Source organism: Alligator sinensis, unplaced genomic scaffold (assembly GCF_000455745.1).
Source record: "Alligator sinensis unplaced genomic scaffold, ASM45574v1 scaffold854_2, whole genome shotgun sequence".
Lineage (NCBI taxonomy): Eukaryota > Metazoa > Chordata > Crocodylia > Alligatoridae > Alligator > Alligator sinensis.
Window position 1 is genome coordinate 210,617 of NW_005843208.1, and position 22,229 is coordinate 232,845.

A 22,229-nucleotide genomic window follows, 5' to 3' on the forward strand; every position below is an offset into this window, starting at 1 on the left:
CCTGCCCAGGCAGGGGGTCAGACTTGATGATCTGTTGAGGTCCCTTACCACCTTAGCATCTATGAATCTATAAGCTGCCCCTCTTAGGAGGCACCGTAGCACTCAGGGGAGCCCCAGCCCCAGCTTTGGCACCAGGGAGCTCCCAAGCTCAGCGACCTGGCCCAGACAGCACCAGACATGTCCCCAGTGCATGGGCAGCCATCTCCGCCAGGGCCCTGCAGGGATCCCAGTGTGCTGCACCCTCCTGCTGGTGCCTGGGGACAGGCCTCTGTGGCCCCACAGATCCCCCCTGGCTGAGAAGTGATGCTTTGGAGTCCCAGGGGACGTCGGCAGGTGGAGCCTGGCAATGGGGTGTCCCAGGAGGGCAGGGGCTCAGCGGGCATCGGCCCTCAGTGACCTCCTCTGACCACATCCCTGCTTGAGCTATTCCAAGGAGCCACTGAGATGTCCTGTCTTTAGGGGCCCAGCATCCCTCTAGGGCCTGCATTGTGGTCTTTCTCCTTGTCCCCAGGACGTGTTCAGCCCTGATGGAGTGAGGGCTCCCACAAGAGCAGCTTCTATTCCTTGCAAGTCTAGAGCTGGTCTGCCTTCCCCTGTCCCCGATAGTCCTGTTCATGGAGCACATCCACGTGCTTGTCTATACAACCATCACCAATAAAGTACCTGTGCCACACACCTTCGTTCTACCCTTAGCCACTTGTTATCCAATGGCTCTCTCTCCTCACTGGTGCAGCTGTCTGTGTCCATGTGTGCAGCCTCCCCTGGTTTGCTGCACAAGATGGCATCGTGGGCGAAGGTAGTGAGAGCTGTTCGATGCCCAGCTGTGGGGGATGACTAATAAAGCCTGTAGGAGCTACCACCTGGACTCAGGTCTGCCCAAGGGAGTCAGGTATCCAGGGGTCAGGTTGTAGATCATGTCCTCGGCTTATCTCTTCACCTTGAAGGCATTAAGCAGCCAGGGTTTGAGCAGCAAGGCAAGGGAGGTTGGGATGGGGATTAACCATCCCGTCACCACCCAACAGTGAGCACTGAGCTTAGTGGACATGTCTGCCCCACGGCAGCAGAACATAGCATTGAAATGAGCCCTACCCATGCTCCTCAAGCCCAAAGCGATGGACAGGGATCCCCCTAGCACCCTGCTCTAGGCTTAGGTTTCCATTCTGCTCCAGGCCTCTGGGTCACCGCTCCCCCTCTCTCCCAAGGGCTGACTTTCATGGGGTGGGACTCGCTGCTTTAGCAGCAAACTGAGCTCTGTCACTGCAGCACAGACACATTTGTGGCCTCCGTGTCAGATTATGGGCTGGAAACATTGCTATGTTGAGCAGAGTCGGGTGAACTCTGACAGCACAGCACTGCGACCGGTCTGCAAACTAGGACAGTCCAGCACCATGGCTGGAGCAGGGCTCTGGCCACTGCTAGCTCAGCCCTTCCCAACCTTGTTGGGTTGAGGCCATTCTTGGGAAATGCCAGCTCTTAGTTGTCACTGCTTTTTTCATGACAGAAATGTCACAGAGCCATTCTTCCATGGCACAGACTCAGAAAGATCACAGCAGTGCAAAAGGCTGTTATCTCTCTGGACTCTTATGTGGGTTTATCTTGCAAATGATGTTTTCATGCCTACCAGCGCTAACATTGCTCTTGAAAGGATTTCAACCTTTAGCAGCGCGAGCTCTCACACCTGGAACGCTGTGACCACAGTGCCTGGTAAGACCTCACCTCCTGTCTCATAGCATGGGCTTTGCTGCAGCCCAGTGTACTCATTGGGTGCATCTTCATGAGATGCTAACTGTGCACTAGACTAACAACACTGTGCAGTAGCTTGCTGGACAAAACTCGTGCTAATACGCTACTGTGCAGTGTTATAAGACTACTGCATAGTTAGTGTCACAGGGCATGTGTAGATGAAATGGGGGTTTATTTTGCCCAAAATTGAAGTGATAGGCTTTTAAAAACACTGCTTCAATTTAGGATGAGGTGAACTCCCAGGTCATATACACCCGTGTCTTGCCTGCTGCTCTGGCGGCGGGTGGAGCAGTCCCTGGGCTGCGGGGGCGAAGCGGGTAGCTGGTGCTTCTCTCCATGGCAGCAGCGCAGCCCCCAAGATAGCACCTGCCTGCAGGCATCCAGCTCAGGCGGTCCTGGGAGTCACCACAGCTGTGGAAGGAAGAACCGGGTCCCTGCACAGCTCATGCAGGCAAGCAGGCTCTGGCGGGGGATCAGGCTCACCAGGTTTTTTTTTTTCTTTAGTGGAGCCTGCCTTCCCAGGCTGCTGCCAGGCTGCCTGCATGGTCTGCCTGCACAGCCCCTGAGCCGCACGGAGCCTGGTGCTTTGCTCCATGGCTGTAGAGTAGAAAACTAAAACTCCTTGGAGGTGTTTTAGTTTGCTGTGCCCCAAAGTCATTTAAGGCACATTACACTGCTGACGTGTGCAAACACCAACACCATTAAAGCAGTGCAAAAGCATTTAACCCGCTTTAAAGTGTCATGCACACATTTCCCTCATTTTGTCTACACATGTCCACATGCGCCTGTGCTACTGTGCAGTAGCACCAGGTACTGCACATTGATTTAGTACTTGGTTATACAAGGACTAAACTTATTGGGCAGTCACTATGGCATATTAATGAATGTGTAGATGCATGCAATGTGCACCTCAGGGACAAGCCATCTTCCCTGGAATTTGCATGAGGAGAGAAGTCCAGTGGATGACCTTGGAACCAGACCCTGGCATGCTGCATACTTCTCCCCCAGGCTGCTATGGCTCAGCAGTCAGTATTCACAACCCCCAGGCCACTTCCATGCCTGGCTCTGCTCACACAAGCATCCATCTTCGCGCTTCTGCCATTACTACTGTGAAGCCTCACCTCTCTGGCCTGCTTCTCCAGCACACAGAATCCCATGGTAGGTTATGCACCCTCAAGGTCTACAAGGTCTGTCTACCCTGGGGACCTCAGAGCCCTGACAAAGACCAGACCTCGTGTGGCAGCAGCAGTTACCTCAGGCTTGTGGGTGTGCATGCTCCAGGAAGTGGGTTGGCCAGATGTAGGTGCCCCAGGAGAAGCACTCAGAGCTTGGTTTTTGGTCAGGTGCAGTGAGGCAAGTGACTCAGTGCAAGAGTGTCCCCTACTGTCCCATCACAGAAGGTGTTATGTGTATTCTTAACCAACCAAATGCAATTTCTTTATCTAGGTCATATGAGCATCACTGATATTTAATGATTGAATACCACAGTGACACCTCTCAAAGTGTGTATGGGTAACATCTTTGGCTAAATGCCCCTTTTCCTAAGTGTCATCATCAAAATAATATTTGTACTATTGAGAAACAGATCAACTGGAGCCAAGGAGGATATACTGTCAGATGAGCAATAACTGAGAATCATACAATATCAGTTCAAGGGGTGCCTAGCCCATAACCATTTTGGAGATCATAGAATCATAGAAAATGAGGGTTGAAGAGACCTCAGGAGGTCACATCTAGTCCAACCCCCTGCTCAAAGCAGGACCAGACCCAAATAGATCATCCCAGCCAGGGCTTTATTGAGCTGGGTCTTCAAAACATCCAAGGATGCAGATCCCACCATCTCTCTGGGTAACCTGTTCCATGCAATCCTTTTCCCAAAATTATGTGATTCGAAGAAAAGCTGTGTAGCTGACACAAGCTTTGTTACTTTGGCTAGGGTGATTCTACAGGACGTAGGCACTGCAAGTTTACCTAGCTCAAGCCTCCAAGGGACACCGAGGGTGAAAGCAGCCATTATTGCTGCTGATACTTAATGAGCACTGTCTTCTTCTTGGTCACCCTGAATAACCCAGATCTCTGCCTGTCTATTCTTTATGGAGGTCCAGTGGGTTCATTCTTGAACACATTGCCTTGGAGCAGTAGCTGTTTTGAAGTCATCCATTTTTGTGTGTCACAGGCAGTGTCTACATGAGATGCTTCACTGTGCAGTAGACTAGTCTAGTGCGCAGTAAAGCATCACTGTCTACACATGTAGACGTTTACTGTGCAGTGAATTAGCCTAATTTACTGCACAGTAAAGCCAAATAGCATTAACTGCACGTGTAGACATGCCGACAGTGTCATGCATCAAAGAGCAAAGTGATCATAGCCATATTGCTCATAGTTTTTTAGCTATCTCTTATGTCATGCTCAAGTATAAAACCTAGTTTGCAGGCTCCACATGTGGATTTGTGACACTCCTTTTCCATTTGTAAATCAGTGAGTGGATAACACTGTATCATATGGAGTTTATCAGATTTGACAGAAATAATATGCCGAATCCCCAAGCAATCCAAGAAAAGAAAATCAATGTGTATTACTAAGAGCAATTAAATATATGGAGCCAGATGCATATGGCTGCTTCTTGAGTGACAGATGGGTGTGAAATCCAGATCCAAACCTTTCCAAAGGCTGGAGTGTTTGACTTGAATATCTGGATTTAGCAGTGATGCTTTTTTTCTGCTGATTGAACTCTTGCAGGACGCCTGCACAAGGAAACAGAGCACTGAACATCTCTCAGACACAAACGTGAGGATTTCTGAGACTGGTGCAATACCTAAACCCTTTCTTTGAGCTGTACATACTCACTGGATGCTTGTTTTATACTGTATAGATTACATTTCTCTGTCACCGATACATTGCCTAGGATGTCTTCCTCCCGATCAACTCAACTCAACAGGGGTGACTGGACCAAAAGAAGTCCTGTCACTCAATTGGCTTCTATTGCTGTTTGCTAAGTGCTCTACCATGACTCCTTGGCTTGTATCCACGGAGCCTGGGATTTCGAGATGGTTTCCCTTGCAACACTTGCTGAGGCCAAGTGCATTCAGTCTGGTTTGGCCACATCAATGAAGATCTCACGTTGCAGTCAATGCAGGAAGTGTACATGGGAGAAGAGGTGCTGGGAGAGGCTGAGGAGGTGTGGAAGGGGTGGGGGTGAATTGGCTGGAGGTCGGGGGCAGGACAGGGTAGGTGGTTTTGCTGCTGAGTTCATTGCAGCTCCTATTTCTGCACACAAACCCTGTCACTGCTTTTTTTTCAGCCAGCTTACCTGCTGCCTTGCCTGACAGGACACAACTTATCTACAGGACCTGGTGAGTGCTAGGAAGTCACGGGATTACCCCTGGGTGCCTGAGTAGAAGCATGTCAGTTATTATATTACTCAGCACAAATCCCTTTGTGCATGACAGCTTCATGACGCTGTTTAACCTCTCTCCAGCCAGCGTAAGCTGCTTTCGGTTACAGGAAGTTACAAGGGGCTGCCATCTGCTCTGGTAAGACCTGATAAAAGTCTAAAAGGCGTTCAGCAACGGGAGGATGGTTGGGCGTGCTTTAGCAAATAGGATTATTTGAGGTGCCAATTATCAAACCAGTCCATTCATCTCATTGTAGCTGGCAGCTAAGTTACAGAATGATTTTTAATTGGTCCTGCGATTTATTATGCTCAATTAAATGATAATCATAGAATCATAGAAAATGAGGGTGGAAGGGACCTCAGGAGGTCACATCTAGTCCAACCCCCTGCTCAAACCTGGACCAGCTCCAACTACATCATCCCAGCCAAGGCTTTGTCTAGCCAGGTCTCAAAAGCTTCCAAGGATGGAGACTCCCCCACCTCTCTGGGTAACCTGTTTCAGCGCAGCACCACCCTCCTAGCAAGAGAGATATTCCTAATATCCAACCTCAACTTCCCTGGCTGCAACCTGAACCCATAGCTCCTTGTCCTGTCATCTGCCCCCACTGAGAACAGATTAATCCAACAATAACTAAAACACCCCCAAATCATCTACCATTTTCCCCATTGAAACCAATCTACCTTGGCTTAGGAATGGGGTGTTTCTAGACTTCCTCCAAGGGGTGCTCACACTGCTCTAAGGGATTGCTCTCTTAGCTTAAGGAAAGGAAATGGGGGCTCTGCTGTGTGCTGCCTCTCTCAACACAGAGATCTTCTGGGCACCAGCACAGCCAGCTTCAGGGATATGTGGACCAGCAATCAGGAACAAAGTACCCACACCCCAATGTGGGACCTGGGCAAGAATCTGCTGTGGCTTCCCATGTGGTAGCCAGCTTCTGGTCGGAGCTGACGGATTGCTGGAAAAGCTGCCCAGATTCGGGGATTTGGACCGTCCCAAAAGTGGCCGTGAGAGGACCACAATAGCAAGTGCTTGCAACTGCTAATAATTTGGTGAGAAAAACTAAGCAGATACAGCAAACAAGGAAAGTGAAAGAGAAGAAAGGAAGTTGCATGTGAGAACAGGTTGAACTCATTCGTGGGGTCATATTTCTTCTTGACTGGGAGAGAGAGAGACATTGCAGTGCCCTACGGGATTCATTTAGAAACTGAGACAGGGGAAGAGGAGCCTGAGCACCAGTGCCAGTAAGTACTCTCCAGACATGCAGTTTGCTCCATACAGCTCAGGGGGCTTAAGGAGGAACATTTATCTCATGCATACACTTATCTCTTCCACCTAAATGGTGGCTGCTGAAGCAAATGCTGTTTAAAGGAGGTTTTCACACCTCTGTTCCTGGGCACCAAATGTTTCACCAAGTTTGTTAGCTATGGATTCAGCCAAGCTGCTGCAAACGCAGACAAGATGATTCCCTCCGGCGTTAAGAGTGGCAGCATCAATGGGCAATGATTCCCTCACCATTGCCCATGTGCCTTGGCCAGTTTTGCAGGGCAGTGTCTGAATTGTTTCTACACTTCGTGCTCTCCTGTGCTGCCTGTTCAGGCTAGAAAGGGAATCAGGTGTCCTGTGTAAGCCCAATCCCATGTTCTCTCTGGAATAGCCTGTTTGTCTAATTAATTAGCTCTTTACTAACAGAAAGAAAGAGCTTTCTACTAAGTAAAATGCTACACAGTTCTTTACCTTGGTTTCAAAGTCAGCTCTTGGCCCCAGGGCATATTCTTTCAGGAGAAGGATCCTGTCTGGGGGGGCAAGGGATCCTGAAACTGGAATCAGAGGAAGGTAGAAAGGCAGGGGGGTTGTGGGTGCAGTCGGTACCCTGAGGGCCTTCTCAGCATTTTGAAATACAAATCATGACCTGGAGATGCAACCCAGAAGATGAAAACTTTCTGGATCAGAAATTCCCATCGCTGAGCCTGGCACAGTGCAGCCGAGTGAGACAATTAGGCGGGTATTGGTGTTCGCTTTCTCACTTTGCACTAATGAGACTGTTCCCTGCAGCCCCACCCTGGCCGTGGAAAGGATGTGGAGTCACCGGATCCTCCTCTTTCTGTGTGTTGTGGGCTCAACCCAGGCCCAACAAGGTACCAATGTTCCTTTGAACTCCTCTCCCCTGTCTCTGAGCAGAAAAATGGCTTGTTGCGCGTGTGAAGGGCACCGGAGTGGCAGCATCCAACACAGTGGGAAAGTGGTGATGGTGAGGGGGGACAGGTGGGAGCAGACAGCAGCTATGGGTCTAATACTTGCCTGGACCTGCTCAGAGGCAGAGCTGCAGCACCTGCCTGTGCCCCTCTCCTCCTGGCTTGTACTTGAATCCAAGACAAGGGGCTTTCTTCCTCATGTTGAATGGGGGAGGGGGAGTCATCCTGAATTCAAGTAAATATGGTAATTGTTCTAAGGAAACACTGAGGTGTCTAGTAACTCTTGGCGTAAACCCTGTGGAAAGGGGATGCACAATAGAAGACCATGTACTTGCTCATAATGGCGTTGATGTGCATTGTGGCAGAAGGCCACCTCTGTTTCTCCCCCAAAAACTCTGCTCGGTGACAATTTGGTTAGGATGGGCCCAGCAGAGGGTGCACACCTTACCCTATCTCTTTAGGTAACCTGAGCTGGATACATTCCTGAGGGAGGGGGGAAGCCTGCTCCCTCTGCCTATGTGGGTGGCATCCCATACCTGGGTGAAGGGCTTGCTCCCTGGGGAGCTAGAGTCTGCCCAGCAACTAGTGATTCATTTCAAATTGGTTGGCTGACAGCCAGCAGGTGCTGGCCTCCACTGGACCATGTAAATGAGGTCATAAGGGCTATAAAATTAAGGACTGCCCAGGAGGAAGGGGCAGCAGCCACGGGGAAAACTCAGAGAGAGAGAGAAGAGCTGAGCCACCTGAAATTTTCTCTCTCTCTCAAAACTCACGATCAAGGAACTGCCTGCCTCCAGCAGGAGTCTGCACCTGCCTCTGGATGATCCTTGTGAGTAAGCTACCTGAGATCCAACTAGATCTATAGCTTGCAGTAACTCAGATGTGTGATCAAAGGCTACTCCAGCCACCCTGTTTGCTCTATGGGATTTCTCTGATATTGCTCTACCCTGTACCCTATTCCAACCCTACTCTTTGTAAGCAGTAAAGTTCTCCTTTGTACCTAGCGTAGGAGACTTATTGGGAGTGGGTCTAGGTTATGCTTTGGGATCCCCTTGGTTCGGCTGACTAAGGGAGACCCCTACTTGTGCTTCTGACTGAGAAGAGCGCTCCAAGTTCTTGAAGTGAGTGAAGTACCCTCGAGGGCTACTAGGCCTGTATTTCCCAGGGGACATAGTGGCAGAACCAAGCCCATCCCTGGGTGGTGGCAGCTCTACCCCCAGGCTAGCAGGTGTGCTCCAGGAAGGGGGTGGGCCAGATGTGAGGCACCCCCAGGAAGGCACTCATAGCCTGGAAGGTGGTGGGGTGCAGTGAGGTGGGTGGCTCAGCACAGGAGCGCCCCCTACTGGCTCACCACATGCATGTAGCATCTAATGAACTGGATGCCATCCTGTGCCGATGATACAAAGAGCGCATGAAAGCTATGGTTGGAAAGGCATACCAGCACCACCACGCTGGGATGCAGGTCCAGGGCACCCATGATATTGGATAGCCCAGGCTCACAGCATCCAGGACGAGGCAGAGGGTGGGGCAGCGGGAGGCTCGTGCGGCATGGTGTGTGGGTAGCAGTGAGGTGGCCTTTACTGTGGGTGGGGCGGAGGCTGTGCAAGGCAGGGGTCCAGGGAGGAGTCAAGGGCCACAGTTGGAGTGGCGTGTAGCCCCTGTCCACTCTTAAGTTGCTCACTTGTGGTTTCAACCCAGTGTGCGGGTGACTTCGTGTTCCTCAGTTTCCCACCCGCATCATTCCTAAAGTGTCTTTTAAGACCCACTGCTCTGAGGCAAGTGCCATAAAGTGCAGGGAGGTTGGAGTGTCCTGCCCCTGGCTTGTGTCTCTGCACTTGATGCCAGCTCAGTGCTCGTTCATGTAGGGATCACGACGTCTGTCCCCACTGACCTCTTCACCTCACCATCACCTCTTCCAGCAGTGCCCCTTCTTTCCTCACCCTTTTTATTTAGCACTAGGGGCCCATTCCTATTGCTCCCCTTTAGCTATTGCCATGAGACAAGTGGTCAACACCGAAGTCAGACGTTGGATGCATCCTCACCTGAGCTGGCGTGGACCATCTCCAGGTGGTGGCTGGAGATGAGAAAGCGCCCTCCTTCCATAAAGGAGCTGAGATAACAACAGCCTCCAGCCTGTGAACACCAGGCATGCATCTCCAGCCTAAATCTGGGGGCAGGGGAGTCAGGAACTTGAAAGAAGTGGATATCCAGTTGGGTATTTCTTGTCTTCCACCTGGGTGTGTGTGCATAGAGAGACAGCACAGGGACAGGGACAGTGAGACTCACCTGAGATACAACCTGGGCTGGGGCACTGGTGTGCACCATGGAGAAGACTAGAGAGTAGGCCTTTGGGTTGGGGTGCTGGCCGTACGATGATGGGGTTGTGAGTGGGGAAGCTGTCTCTGCTGGTTTGATCCCTCCAGGGCTCAGATCGGCTGTTTAGATGCCTGGTGCTGGCTGAGGTCAGGAGAGCTCAGTCTCATAATAGTGGGTTACATCCCTCCCTCCCTCCCTGCTTGAATAGTTAGACTGGGGATGGCTGGGCAGGGGCCATGGGGCTGCCGCAAAATGGGGCCCTGATCCTGGCCAGGCCCTCTCAGTGTAAAAGCAATGCACTCAGTAATCGATCTGGCTTGGCTTTATTCCTCCAGGTGTACAGACAATAGAGATGAGCATGATGCCTGGTGTAGTTGATGACCAATACATCGGGTGCACTGAGGAGATGGAAAGAATCGCACCGAAGCTGCTGGAGATGGAGAAGAAGAACTCTGGGGCTTTGAAAAGTGCCTGGGAAAAAACAGGACCTCAGTGGGAGGAAGTGAAGAAAGATCCTTCTGTTCATCTCCCCAAGGGCTTTAAGGAAAATCATGGAAAAGCTGTAATAGCTTACACTGACACGAGCCTTGCTGTCCTATTTAATCGGGCAGTGCGGGAGATGGGTGCCTCTCCAAGTACCTATAAGAGCTTCCCTTTCAAAGCCTTTCATTACTACCTGACCAGAGCTTTACAGCTCCTGAAGAAGAGCTGTAGTGTGACACACGGAAGGGAGGTTTACAGGGGGATTTCTAACATAATTTTTATCCACAACCCTCCTGCTCCAGTCAGGTTTGGACAGGTTGCCTCCTCATCGTTAAAGAAAAATGTAGCAGAAGGATTTGGCCAGCACACGTTTTTTACCATCCGCACTTGCTTTGGGGTTAATATCACGGGCTTCTCACTGGAGCCATGGCAAGAGGAAGTGCTCATCCCCAGCCAGGAGAAATTCAGTGTGTCCCGAAGAGATGACAGGAAAAACAGCTTTATCCTCCGCAGCACCAACCGGACCTGCAGCCATTTTAACTGCGTGTACCTGGGGCGTGAGTACTGGGCTGAGTGTGCGCAAAGCTTGCATGGGGCTGTGTGTCCAAGTATGTTTGAAACCCTCCCAACCTGAGAGGCACTTGTTGGTGGGGCACTGGCATGGGGAAGGTCACCAGGGATTGTAGAGAGGGCTGCAGGTGTCTCTACCAGCCCTGGTGATCATGTAGAAAGCATCAGGAGGGGGTGGATGCATGAGAAACACTGGGCTGGGTGAGTCCTCATGGCCTTATGGCTTTCTCCCTGAGCGTGCATGCATGCACACACACACACACACACACACTCCAGCCAGGCCTGTCATGGCTTAGCAGCTCTGGGTGCTCATATATAGCTCTACAAATCCATAAAATAAAAACAAAAGGGGGGAATGGCGAGGTGCCCGTGAGAAGCTTGCACCCTGCAGCATCCCACCCAAGCAGGGAGAAGGGAGCGCACTAGAGCAGGTGTGAAAGAAAGAGTGAGTTGGAGAGGGGCACTCAGGACCTCAGTGCATCTAGAGCACAGCCCCCTCCGGGGGTTACCTGTGCCTCCCTGCAAAGCAGGGTGAGCGTCCGGGGAAGGAAATGGGACCGGCTGAGTCTGTTTAATGGCATGATGAGAACGGGGTTGAAAACTGTGGCTGGGCAGACGGCCGATCAGGGAAACCTTGGACTGAAACCCCCTGCTTCCCTTTCAGGTGAGAAGAATGAAAAATGCATTGAAAGATCTGGTAGGAACCTTTCTCCTCCTCCTCCTTCTCCTTCTTTCTTTTCTTTCTTCCGGCTTGTGCCGTGCCCTGGGCCCTCACCAGGCTGCTTTTGTTTATTTTCTCGGGGTGAGAAGTTGAAGGTTTTTGTACGTGTACCAGGGGACAGGGAAGGGTGGAATTGTTCGTTTCTCGAGGGCTATATATAGCATGTTAGACATGATGTGTATTACTGCGAAGGTGTTTGTCACGGGGTGATGTTCTGAATGGAAAGAGGTGGGGTCCAGCATCCAGCTATTTATCTGTGCCTCAGCACTGTAGCGAACACCTCCGTGTCTGTATGAGCTGGATTTGTAGACAGCTTCAGCACAGACATCTTTAGTGGAAATCACCCCTGTGAGAACTGAAGAGTTGGCCCTCCTCTCTGATGTAGAGAAATGGGACACATCCCAAGTGCTGCGGCTCTTGCAATCCCCACCACAGCTGGTTTATCCCTCCAGGCCCTGTGTTGTGGAGCAAGGAGATCCTACCTGAATCTGAGCTTTCCGCCATTGCTCAAGTTTCTAATCCACTTTGCATCATCCTGGGTGAAATGTAATAATGATTTATACTGAGGAAACAAGCTACTGAAGGAAGGCAAAGAGAAGGGAAACATCTTCACCAAAGGGATGAATGTCCCTCGTATAAGCCAAGCATGAGTTTCCTGCTGGGGGGCCTGGATCCCCTTGGGCATAGACTTGTCCCATTCAATGGGGCCAGGATTCGAGGCATGGTTGTTGGTACCAAAGGCTTCCCAAGGAATTCCCTGACGTGCTTTTCTCTTGTTCACAGGTGGAAGAAGAGGCATCACCTTCCCCCACCACATGAGCCCTTTGCTGTTTGGAGCATCCATTCTGCTGGCCAACGCTGCTGCTCTCACGCTGTTTGGTGCCCACTAAGTGTTCATTGCATTCACTTCTCATCCTCAAAGCAAATCATGCTGAGAGTATTTGCAAAGCACGCGGCTCTGCTGCTCTTCTCATGGAGCTGCAAGGGGGAAGCTGGATATCTGCTTGAGCTGGCTTCACTGACATGCTGTTATGTATGACAGCACAACAAAAAGCTCACTTAACTTCAGATGGGATTTACTTGAATTGCCAGAGCAGGAATTGTATGCGTCCTAAACCACTGTACAAGTCCTAAATCACTGGTGTTATAATTGCACAGGCAGCTTTTGATGGCATTAAAAGGTTGCAAAGCACTGAAAGGCAGCTGGGTGTTGTCATTAATATTGCGATGTGACTGCCTGTGCTCAAGGGAATCTGTAACCCCAGGGCTGTGGCAACCCAGCTTATTGTCTCTGGCACTCCCGCTTTGCACACACGGAGGCCACTTCCAGCCTCACTCGCCACCTGCACAGGGCTGGAGGGGAAGCAGGGCCAGGAGGGGCCAGGAAGGGATGCAGGGACTGCAGAGGGATTTGAAAGCAATTTGAGTCCCAGCCTGACACATGGAGGACCACATGCTGAAAGGACTCTCGTCTTACAGATGAACCGTAGGTTAAACGCGTAGGTTAAAATGGATGTTTCGCCCATGCCCAGGCACATCCAGGGGTACCACAACTCTGAACAACTCAGTCTGCTCAGTTTACTGACTGGGAGCCCAAGTGCTCTTCCAAAGCAGCTGTTCACTCGGCCTCAAAGGGTGTCTCTGTTGCCCTGCCTACAGTTCCTTTCTCCTGCTGGAGCAGCGCTTTGAGCTCTGTGTCTAATGCATGGCATCGTAGGGGAAATGGATGCAGCCCCTTGTAGGATGTTTGGTCACTAGTGGGCAGGGCCTGTATGTGTGAGTATGTATTAACAAGAATAATGTTGGTTTCCTGTTTGCAAGAACCGGAGCTTAAAACGCCTGAGAGAGCACGTTTCAAATGCCTGGTATTTAAAAAGCTGTGCTACTATTTAGAGTAGGTGGCTGAAGTAAACCCTTCCCAAGCAGGTTTGCTCTGCTCAAGGATGTGGTCAAACGAGAACAAAATACATGAAGGTGTGGCAGAGGCTACAGCAGCCCCCGGGGCCCCAGCCCTATGTCTGAGGATGCCTGACAGACATGGACACAGCTCATTCCCAGCCGGGGTGGGACCACATCAGGGACCCAGCGGATGACCCGTGAGTGGCTGCTGCTGCAACGTGGCTCTGGAGCACCGCTGTTAACCCTGCTGCTCCTTGTCCATCCTCTTCCCCTTTCCCTTTCCCCCATCCTAGGGAGACCCCCTGATCCCTCGGCTCCTGGACCCCCAGCAGCCCAGGGCTGGCAGCCCAGAGCCCGTGTATGGGACTGTGCTGCCTGCCAGTCGCACAGGAGCAGCACAGGTGTGATGGAGGCAGGGTTTCCTCCCTGTACACCCCTTTGTCAAGAGAACAAAATGCAACAGAAATGCCCATAGTCAGGGCTAACTAGTTCAAGGGGCTGCTGAACTGGACTCTCCAGGCTGCTGAGCTGGGGAAGAGCTGTTTGCAGCTATCATACAAAACCAGATGACAGAAAACAGCAAGACTATTTTAAACATCAAGTTTCCAATGTTCAGTTAACACCTATAACTATGACCCCTTCACCTTGCTTGTCATTATTTCATTGTGGTTTTCTTTCATTTCCCTTCTTCTCTGCCAGTTTCATTTCTAGCACAAAGGTGTTTCTGCCTTTTCCCGTAAGTGCCAAATTGCATTGTCTAAGGGAGCTTCTAGCAATTCATGAACCCGGAGCAGAGCTTGTCTTCCCAGTAAGATGACAAGGCAGGGTGTCCTGCATTGGGCGGTAGGTGCTTTGGTCCCAATGGTGATTCTGCACACCCCTGAAGCCGGGTGTGCCAGAGCCAAGAGGATTGCTCCAGCGTGCAGAGTGAGGCACGGGGTAGAGCCCCCCGACCCCGACCCCAGCTCATCCCAGGCACTGAAAGAGAGAGACTCCAGGGACCGTGCCCCTCTGGAAGTGGGCTTGCATTCATCCCTACAGTCATCACGGGCACCTGTGGGGAGGCGAGAGGAAGGCTGGGATGGGAAGTCAGCTTTCTCAGCTCAAGGGAGGACCAGATCCAGGGCCTGGTGGGATGGAAAGCCCTCCAGGGGTCCAGGACCCATGTCCCTCTCCCACAGGCTCTATGATGGCATGTCCTGGCCATTCCCCTTCCCCCCCAGCAGGTTTCTTCCCCAAGTCATGGGGATGCCAACTCTGACATCGCAGCTTCCCTGCAGTCCTTCCCTTGGGGGCAGAGCAGCCCCTGGCAGTGGACGTGGGGCACAGAGGATCTGTGGGGCAAGAGGCACCTGCAGGAAGGCTCCTCACTTGCTGCTTCTACTTGACCCCTCAGGCTGTATCTACCCAGCAGGACTGTCCTGCTCCCAGGGCTCTTCCAGGGGGGAACTGGATTTGGGCACTTCCCGGCTGCTTGACATCCCAACCCAAGGCCACCCAGCTGGGATGAATCGGTTCTTTGCCCTCCTGTCAAAGCCCTGGGAGGGTGGGTGAGGACCCTGGGTTGGGCGGATGACTGTCATTCACCTGGGAGCATTCCCGCCGCTGCGCAGGATGAGGAACGAGGCACGCGACTGAGCAGGGACAAGCGCAGCAGAGCAGGGATGGCGGAGCAATGCCTCCTGGGCTGCAACAGGATGGACAGACAGACCTCCTCAGCCCTGCTGTGCTCACCACAGCTGCCAGGGAGATCTCCATGTGCCGACGGCCAGAGTCCCCAGGCAATGCGCCGGGACACGCCGTATGGAGCAGGGCCAGGCCTGGCTCCTCCTGCTCGTCCTCACAGGTGGCTCCGGGGGTAGGTGACCCCCGGGGCTCACAGACAGCTCTTCAAATATCATAAGGTGGGCTCATACTTTAACACACACCCATGCACATACACACACACACACACACACACACACACACACACACACACACAACACCAAGAACAACTGAAACCCAGCAGGTCAAAACATAATCAACTCACATCTCCCCTCTGTGGACAAAGGGGACACCCCAGCCCTCGCCCTTGGCCCTGCTCCATCCCCAGGTGAGGAGCTGCCATCCCGTACCCCGACCCTCTCCTCTGCCCCCCACAGCCTGCGCCCTGCCCTCACAACCCACCACTCCCTCTGACACCCTCCTGCCCCCATGTCTCTCTGCCCCGTCATCCTCATTCTTTCCACACTAGCCTCCCCACAGCCCCGTCCTCCTGCCACCCCAAAATTAGCCTCTTGCCACAGAATCACCGACTCAGACAATGAAGGCTTTGTCTACCCTGGGCGTCAAAACCTCCAAGGATGGAGAGTCCACAGCCTACCTCTCTGGGTAACTTGTTCCAGTGCTTCACCACCCTCCCAGTGGGAAGGTTTTTCTTAATATCCAACCTCAACTTCCCTTGCTGTAACTTGGGCCCGTTGCTCCTTGTCCTGTCTTCTGCCCCCACTGAGACCAGTCCAGCTCCATCCTCTTTAGATGCACCCTGCAGGGAGGTGAAGGCTGCTATCAAATCCCCCCTCGGTCTTCTCTTCTGCAGACTCAATCAGCCCAACTCTCTCAGGCATGACACCTCATGGTGATGGCAAGTGGTGACTGCCCGCAGGCGGCCACCGTCATGTCAGCAGTGAGGGCGGGTTGAGCGAGGACTGTCCTCAGGTGACCGCAGCGGTGTTGGTGGCAAGAGGTGTGTGGGGGGGGTGAGTGCCGAGTGGTGATTGGCAAACACCCACAGATGCCTCCAGCAGTGGAGGCAGTGGCCAATCTCGGGGGGGCCCATGCACCCACATGCACCCCTTACATATCTCCAATGCCTTCAGCCTCTCCTCACAAGTCCTGTCCCCCAGCCCCCAAACATTTTCGTTGCCCTCTCTTGGACTCTCTCCAATGTGTCCTCATCCTTTCCGTAGTGGGGGGCCCACAGCTGGACACAGGACTCCAGATGTGGCCTCCCCAGTGCTGAACAGAGGGGAAGAAGCACTGCCCTGCATCTGCTGGCACCGCTCCTCCCAGTGCAGCCCAGGATGCCAGTTGCCAGGGACCTGCTCACCTCCCCTTTCCTATGCCCTGCTCCCCAGCCCTTCCCCGTACCTCAGCCCGTGTCCTGGCAGTCTCAATTCCCATCCCCTCGCCTCACCGGTGGCTGCCAGTCCCCCATGGGCAGGGCTGCAGTCCAAAGGGGAGGGTGGCTGCTTTGAATAAGGAAAAGCTGACCCATGCCAGCCTGGGTATGCTGTTTTTCTGAGGAAGGTTACAAACAAAACACCCAGGTCTTGAGCATGGCAGAGAAATCGCCAGACCTGGCAAATATGAGGCATCAGTTCCCTGTTACAGGGTAGTGGCATTGGCTCAGAGCTGGGCCCTGAGGTCTGCCTTGGTGCCATGCCTCCCCCACCCTGTTCATCACAGTGACATGGATCTGGCAGGGCTGGCTCCTGGCTCCCAGCTTCTCCCTCCCTCCGAAGATGACTTTTGCAAGAAGCCATTGCCTGAGGCACTGCCCATCCGTCCCGGCCCCACTCCTCCAAACCCTCCACCGCGATCACCACCGTGTGTCCCTAGATGCTGAGGGGGAGGAGGTTAAAGTGTGAGCAGCACTGCTCAACCTCTACTGCTACAAGCTCATGCCCACAGACCGCAACAACCACCCCACCTGTTCCCCCGTGTAGCCACTACAAGTACATGTGTATTTGTGTAACCCTTGGTGCACCGTGCTAACCATGGCCGTGTCCAATTGCTCGGGACCTGGGGTGCCAGGTAGCTCTACCCCCTGCTCAGCTCACCTAGGAGCGGCAGCCAGAGGGTCCCTGAGAGGACAGGCTCCCTTTACAATGGAAAGACCTTGCTGACTCATAAATAACTGTTTACAAAATTTAATTATGTACAGGAGGTAATTGCTACATACCAACGAACATTAAATAATATCAAACGTTTTGAACTCCCTATCGAGGGGTGACTTGATAGCTGCCAACAAATATGTCAAGGGAGAGCACCAGCATCTAAGGGAGCAACTGTTCAGAAAAGCCCCCTGGGAGTTTGAGGTCCAGTAGGCACAAGCTAGTGGAGGAAAAGTTTAGTTTGGACTTAAGGAAAAACTTATTTTCCGTATGGGTGACTGCAATCTGGAGCACACTCCCAGCAGAGCTGTGCAGGCGCCATCCCTGGAGGTGTTCAAGAAAAGGCTGGACAAGCACCTTGTTGGGCTCGGTTGAGCCCATTTTCCTCCTGCCCATGGCAGGGGACTGGACTCGATGCTCTTACAGGTCCCTCCCAGCCCTTCTTTCTGTGACTCTGTGATTTACAATACCCAAGCGTGAGTCTATAGAAGAATTGATAACTATTTCCACTAGAAGGATGATCACATCAATGAATACATAGCTAATAGCTTAGGCACCCTGACTTATGCCCAAAGAACGGAGGGAGGGGTAGTTCCTCACTCCTCACATCACACGCTTGTGGGCTCCTCAGGATATCCGTGGAGGCCCAGGTGTCTCGTGGTCTGCAGAAACTGTTTCCACTCACTCCTGCAAAACACAAATTCTCCTCCACGCACCTCTGTGCCCTCTTTTCCGCCTGAGCATGACCCCTCCCGGGGTCCCACACTGCTTTTTTAATCTTGCATCCCCTTGCTGGGGGTAATCCTAAACTACAAGCCTGGCGTCCCTGTTGGGACAATCTCCCTCATTTAGGCAGATCCTGATGTAGAACATCTGGAAGGTAAGTGCCCCTTAAACTGCTTGTCGCACATGTTTGTCCGTACCCTGTATTGGGGCCATTCTGCTGGGGATCACTAAAGCTCTTCTAATAGTCTGGTAAAAGGAGGAGCCCTGTGCTAAAAGGAAGGATAAAGTGCAAAACCAAGCTCAAAAGTAACTCAAGCTTTAATGCAGCCTGCTTGCACCCAGGCTTCAGGAAACACCTGGTACTTACATGCTCACATGCCATTTCCACAAGACCCTGTGCTCATTCACCATAACATGACAGCGCTGCAGGGGGGTGCTGGGGCTGTGAGGTCAGGGAGCGCCCTGTCTCTAGGATGCCTGCTTCATGCATTGCAGAAACTGGGAAGTGAGCAATGAGTAAGGGTGAGTACTGCAGGGCGGGATTTTAAAGGCAGTTGAACGCAGCCTGGAAGACCTGGGTTCAGTCCTTGTCTCCACTCCTGCCTTTTTGCACTGTGCTGAGCAACCAACTTTCCAGACATGCTCTTTCTTCTTCTGGGGACTCTGTTTATATCTTGGAGGTCTCAGGTGCAGAAATATTGAGCCCTTACTCCTGGAATATGGACTGATGGGAGCTGTATACCGGGGCTGTCCGAAACGGCAGCGCTCTGTTTCGACTAGCTTTTCGAGGTTTCGACAGAACAGCATTTTTCTTCGAATTTTGTTTTGATTCAAAACAGCTTTTCCGTTCTGTTCCGTCGAAACAGGGTTGACACGGCAAAACTGTTTCATTGGTGGCACGATGGGTTTGTGCAGCCCACACCTCTGTGCCCGGTGCAGCAGCAGGGTGGCTGGGGGACTGGCAGGGGTGGACTGCATGGATGAGTGCATCCGTGGAGGAGGCTGGAGAAGACGAATGGAAAGTGAGAGACAGGAATCAAAGGGATGTGAATCTAAGGGGTGAAAACTTCTCAGAGCCTGTGGGATTCACAGGATTTGCACAGCCAGCCTGACCAGTGCTTCTTGGTGTAGTGGCAACCCAGCGGGCAGGGATGGGGGGCATGGCAAGGGGAGGAAGGAGAGAGCCCATGAGTCCTTGTGGTGGTGGGGTGGGATTCTGCCTCCCATGCGAGCTTTCAGGCCAGGATCCTGGCTGGAGGGTTTTGCCTCTCCACGCAGGGTCAGAGCAATGCCACATTTGGGGTTAGGAAGGAATTTTCCACCCTGGTCAGATTGGCACAGACTAGAGGGGTTTTGCCCCCTCTGCAGAAGAGACATGGCCCTGCCTAGGATCTCTTGAGCATCTGTTAACAACCTGTTGTTGAAGCAGGGTGCTGGCTGCCACGGTTCCCCTGCTTTGCCCATGGCTGGTTCAGGTGTGATGTCTTGTGTTGCTTCAGGATTGACTGTGCGGTTTGGCTATGAGGTTAGATTATGGAGTATACAGGATGGCTTGGATAGGGATGATCATGCTTCAGGGTGGAGGTTGGACTAGATGTGACCTCTGGGGATCCCTTCCAGCCCCACTTCTCCATGACTGTCTGAGTCCGTGGCTTCACCTCACTATAGGGTAGACCCCTGCAGCTCCAGTGCGGACAGCGGGAATGTGGGGGCAGGTCTCCTAGGCCAGGATGTGCCATTTCATGTGCAGAGCTGTTGCTCCAGATTGAACTGGGGTTCAGAGTGAGATTGGTGACCATGGAGACTATTCCAGTCCCAGCTCACAAGCTTTATTGGGGCACATAACAGTAAAGACTTGTTTCTCTTAATAAAGACAGCACTTACATAGCATTGGATTGAAGGGAAAACAGGACCAGTGTCCAGACTTCTCTGTTCCCTTGGGGACTCTTGCTGAATTGGATCCACCTTTTTTGCTGATCTTTGGAGAAGTCCAATATCACACCGTTTAACCACGATTACAGACTTCAGACCAGGTTTTTCATATCTGGAACTACACCAATCCTTTTCCATTTGCTTGTATGATGTCAGCACATCTTATCACTGCCTACGGCTCCTGCTCAGCTGACATCAGTGCTATATAGGTCAAGTTCAGGTCATGTCATGACATGACATGGGCTATTTTACCCATGGCCCAAAGCTGAACATGGCCTTCAATCCACATATGGCCATCAGAGCTGATCATTAGACATCACATCGTTTGACAACATGTGACACAAATGTGACCGAGAGAACTGTAACTGCAAAATCGTGGTTACAGATTCACTTAACCACAGGCTGTTGGTTACATCGCGGTATGAACGAGAAGGCTCAGGAGGCTTTCACTGTTTCCAAGTCATTTAAAGTACTATCAAATTGCACCTGGGATTACAACAAACGATTTCTCTCGTTTCCGTATGGCCTTGTTTTGCCGTGGAGGGTAGGTCCCATCTAAAGCAAGCAAGCTTATGATTGTGGTGTCATTCATAGCAGCTTTCGTACCAAAAAAACAAAACCCGTTCCTGCCAGGGTTGTATGTACAGCTGTTTTTTCTTCTCATCTGCAGTGGAAGCAGAGGATGTCAATGAATAGCAGTCAGCCCAGCCAGGGTTTTCAACATCAGTCTGCTCACTCCATTTAGGGTTCCTTCTAGGCCAGTCTCCTGTCCATGATTGACCTCTTTCTCCAATGCTCCCACTAGGCCGTTTTGGAAGAACCTGCCTAAAGGGACTTTTCTTGCCTCCTCTAAATTAATCCATGTGAGGACATGGGGGCCAGGCCTCTGGGCCAATCAGGGGCCATGGCCACTGGGAAGGGTAAAAGCCAGAGTTAGAAAGGGCCAGGAAAGTCCAGGGATGAGGTGAATAAGGAGCCAGGGGTCAAGGGAAGAGCAAAGATCATGAGCCAGCTGTGTCAGGAAACAAAGAGGTCAAGAAGTAAAGAAGCTGAGCCCCTGGCATGGATCTTCAAGAGCTCCTGGCACTCTGGTGAAGTGCCCAAAGACTGGAAGAAGGCCAATGTGGTGCCTATCTTCAAGAAAGGGAGGAAAGTGGATCTGGCAAACTATAGGCCCATCAGCCCGACCTCTATCCCGGAGAAGGTCTTGGAAAAGATTATCAGAGAGGCCATCCTTAACGCTAGCTGAAGGCAACATCCTGAGGGATACCCCGCACGGGTTTGTTGCGGGTAGGTCTTGCTTGACCAATCTCATTTCCTTTTAGGACCAGGTGACCTATCACCTGGACAAGGGGGAAGAGATCGATGTTGTATATCTTGACTTTAAAAAAGCCTTCGATCTGGTATCCCATGATCACCTTTTGGCTAAACTGGCTAACTGCAGCCTTGACCTCACCATGATCCTCTGGCTGGGGAATTGGCTCTGCGGTTGGACCAATCGGTTGGACTCATCGGTGGTGGTCGATGGGAGCCAATCGTGTCGGTGCGCGGTCACCAGTGGGGTCCCTCAAGGCTCTGTCCTGGGGGGGCTGTACTATTTAACATCTTCATCGATGATGTGGACATCGGTGTCACAAGCGGACTGGCCAAGTTTGCCAACAACACCAAACTCTGGGGTAAAGCATCCAGACCTGAGCACAGGAGGGTGATCCAGGCAGACCTTGACAGGCTCAGGAAATGGGCAGATGAGAACCTGGTTGTGTTCAACACCGATAAATGCAAGGTTCTCCACCTTGGGAGGAAAACCAGCAGCATGCTTATAGGCTCGGCAGTGCTACGCTGGTTAGCACTATGGATGAAAGGGACTTGGGGGTCATGGCTGACCACAAGATGAACATGAGCTTTCAGTGCAATGCCGCGGCTAGTAAAGCGAGCAAAACGTTGGCTTGCATCCAGAGATGCTTCTCAAGCAAATCCCAGGACATCATTCTCCCATTGTACTTGGCCTTGGTGAGGCCGCAGCTGGAGTACTGCGTCCAGTTTTGGGCCCCACAATTCAAAAAGCACGTGGAGAAGCTTGAGAGGCTGCAGAGGAGAGCCATGCACATGATCAGAGGGCAGGAAAACAGAGCTTATAATGAGAGGCTAAGAGCTATGGGGCTCTTCAGGAGAAACTTGAACACTTAGTGGTCCTCTCCCTCATCTTATATGGGGGAAGTGGAAGGTTAGGCAAAAGGACCTAACCACTCAGCTCTCAGGGAGTCCGTGGAGACTGGGTCAGTGGTGCAGCCTTTAGGCAGACTCAGACATCCTGCGGGAGCAGCAGCCAGGTGCCAGGCAGGCCAGGGCCCTGGGTCCATAGTTGCAGCCTGAGGCC

At 52.1% G+C, this 22,229-nt stretch overlaps 1 protein-coding gene across 1 annotated transcript; it reads left to right on the forward strand.

Moving 5' to 3' along the window:
• Positions 1-5,240: 5,240 nt before the first annotated feature.
• LOC102384083 (ecto-ADP-ribosyltransferase 5-like) lies at positions 5,241-12,310 on the forward strand. Its single transcript, XM_025194428.1, has 5 exons — positions 5,241-5,276; positions 7,191-7,273; positions 9,982-10,686; positions 11,364-11,396; positions 12,204-12,310. The coding sequence occupies exons 2-5, from the start codon at positions 7,213-7,215 to the stop codon at positions 12,308-12,310; spliced, it is 906 nt and encodes a 301-aa protein (XP_025050213.1). The 5' UTR covers positions 5,241-5,276; positions 7,191-7,212.
• Positions 12,311-22,229: the final 9,919 nt, after the last annotated feature.

Bases quoted from the DNA above. Each gene is read 5' to 3' on its own strand.
- LOC102384083 (XM_025194428.1), top strand. From the start codon at position 7,213: ATGTGGAGTCACCGGATCCTCCTCTTTCTGTGTGTTGTGGGCTCAACC. The intron at 10,687-11,363 runs GTGAGTACTGGG...CTTCCCTTTCAG, and splicing joins TAACTGCGTGTACCTGGGGC to GTGAGAAGAATGAAAAATGC. The intron at 11,397-12,203 runs GTAGGAACCTTT...TCTTGTTCACAG, and splicing joins AAAATGCATTGAAAGATCTG to GTGGAAGAAGAGGCATCACC.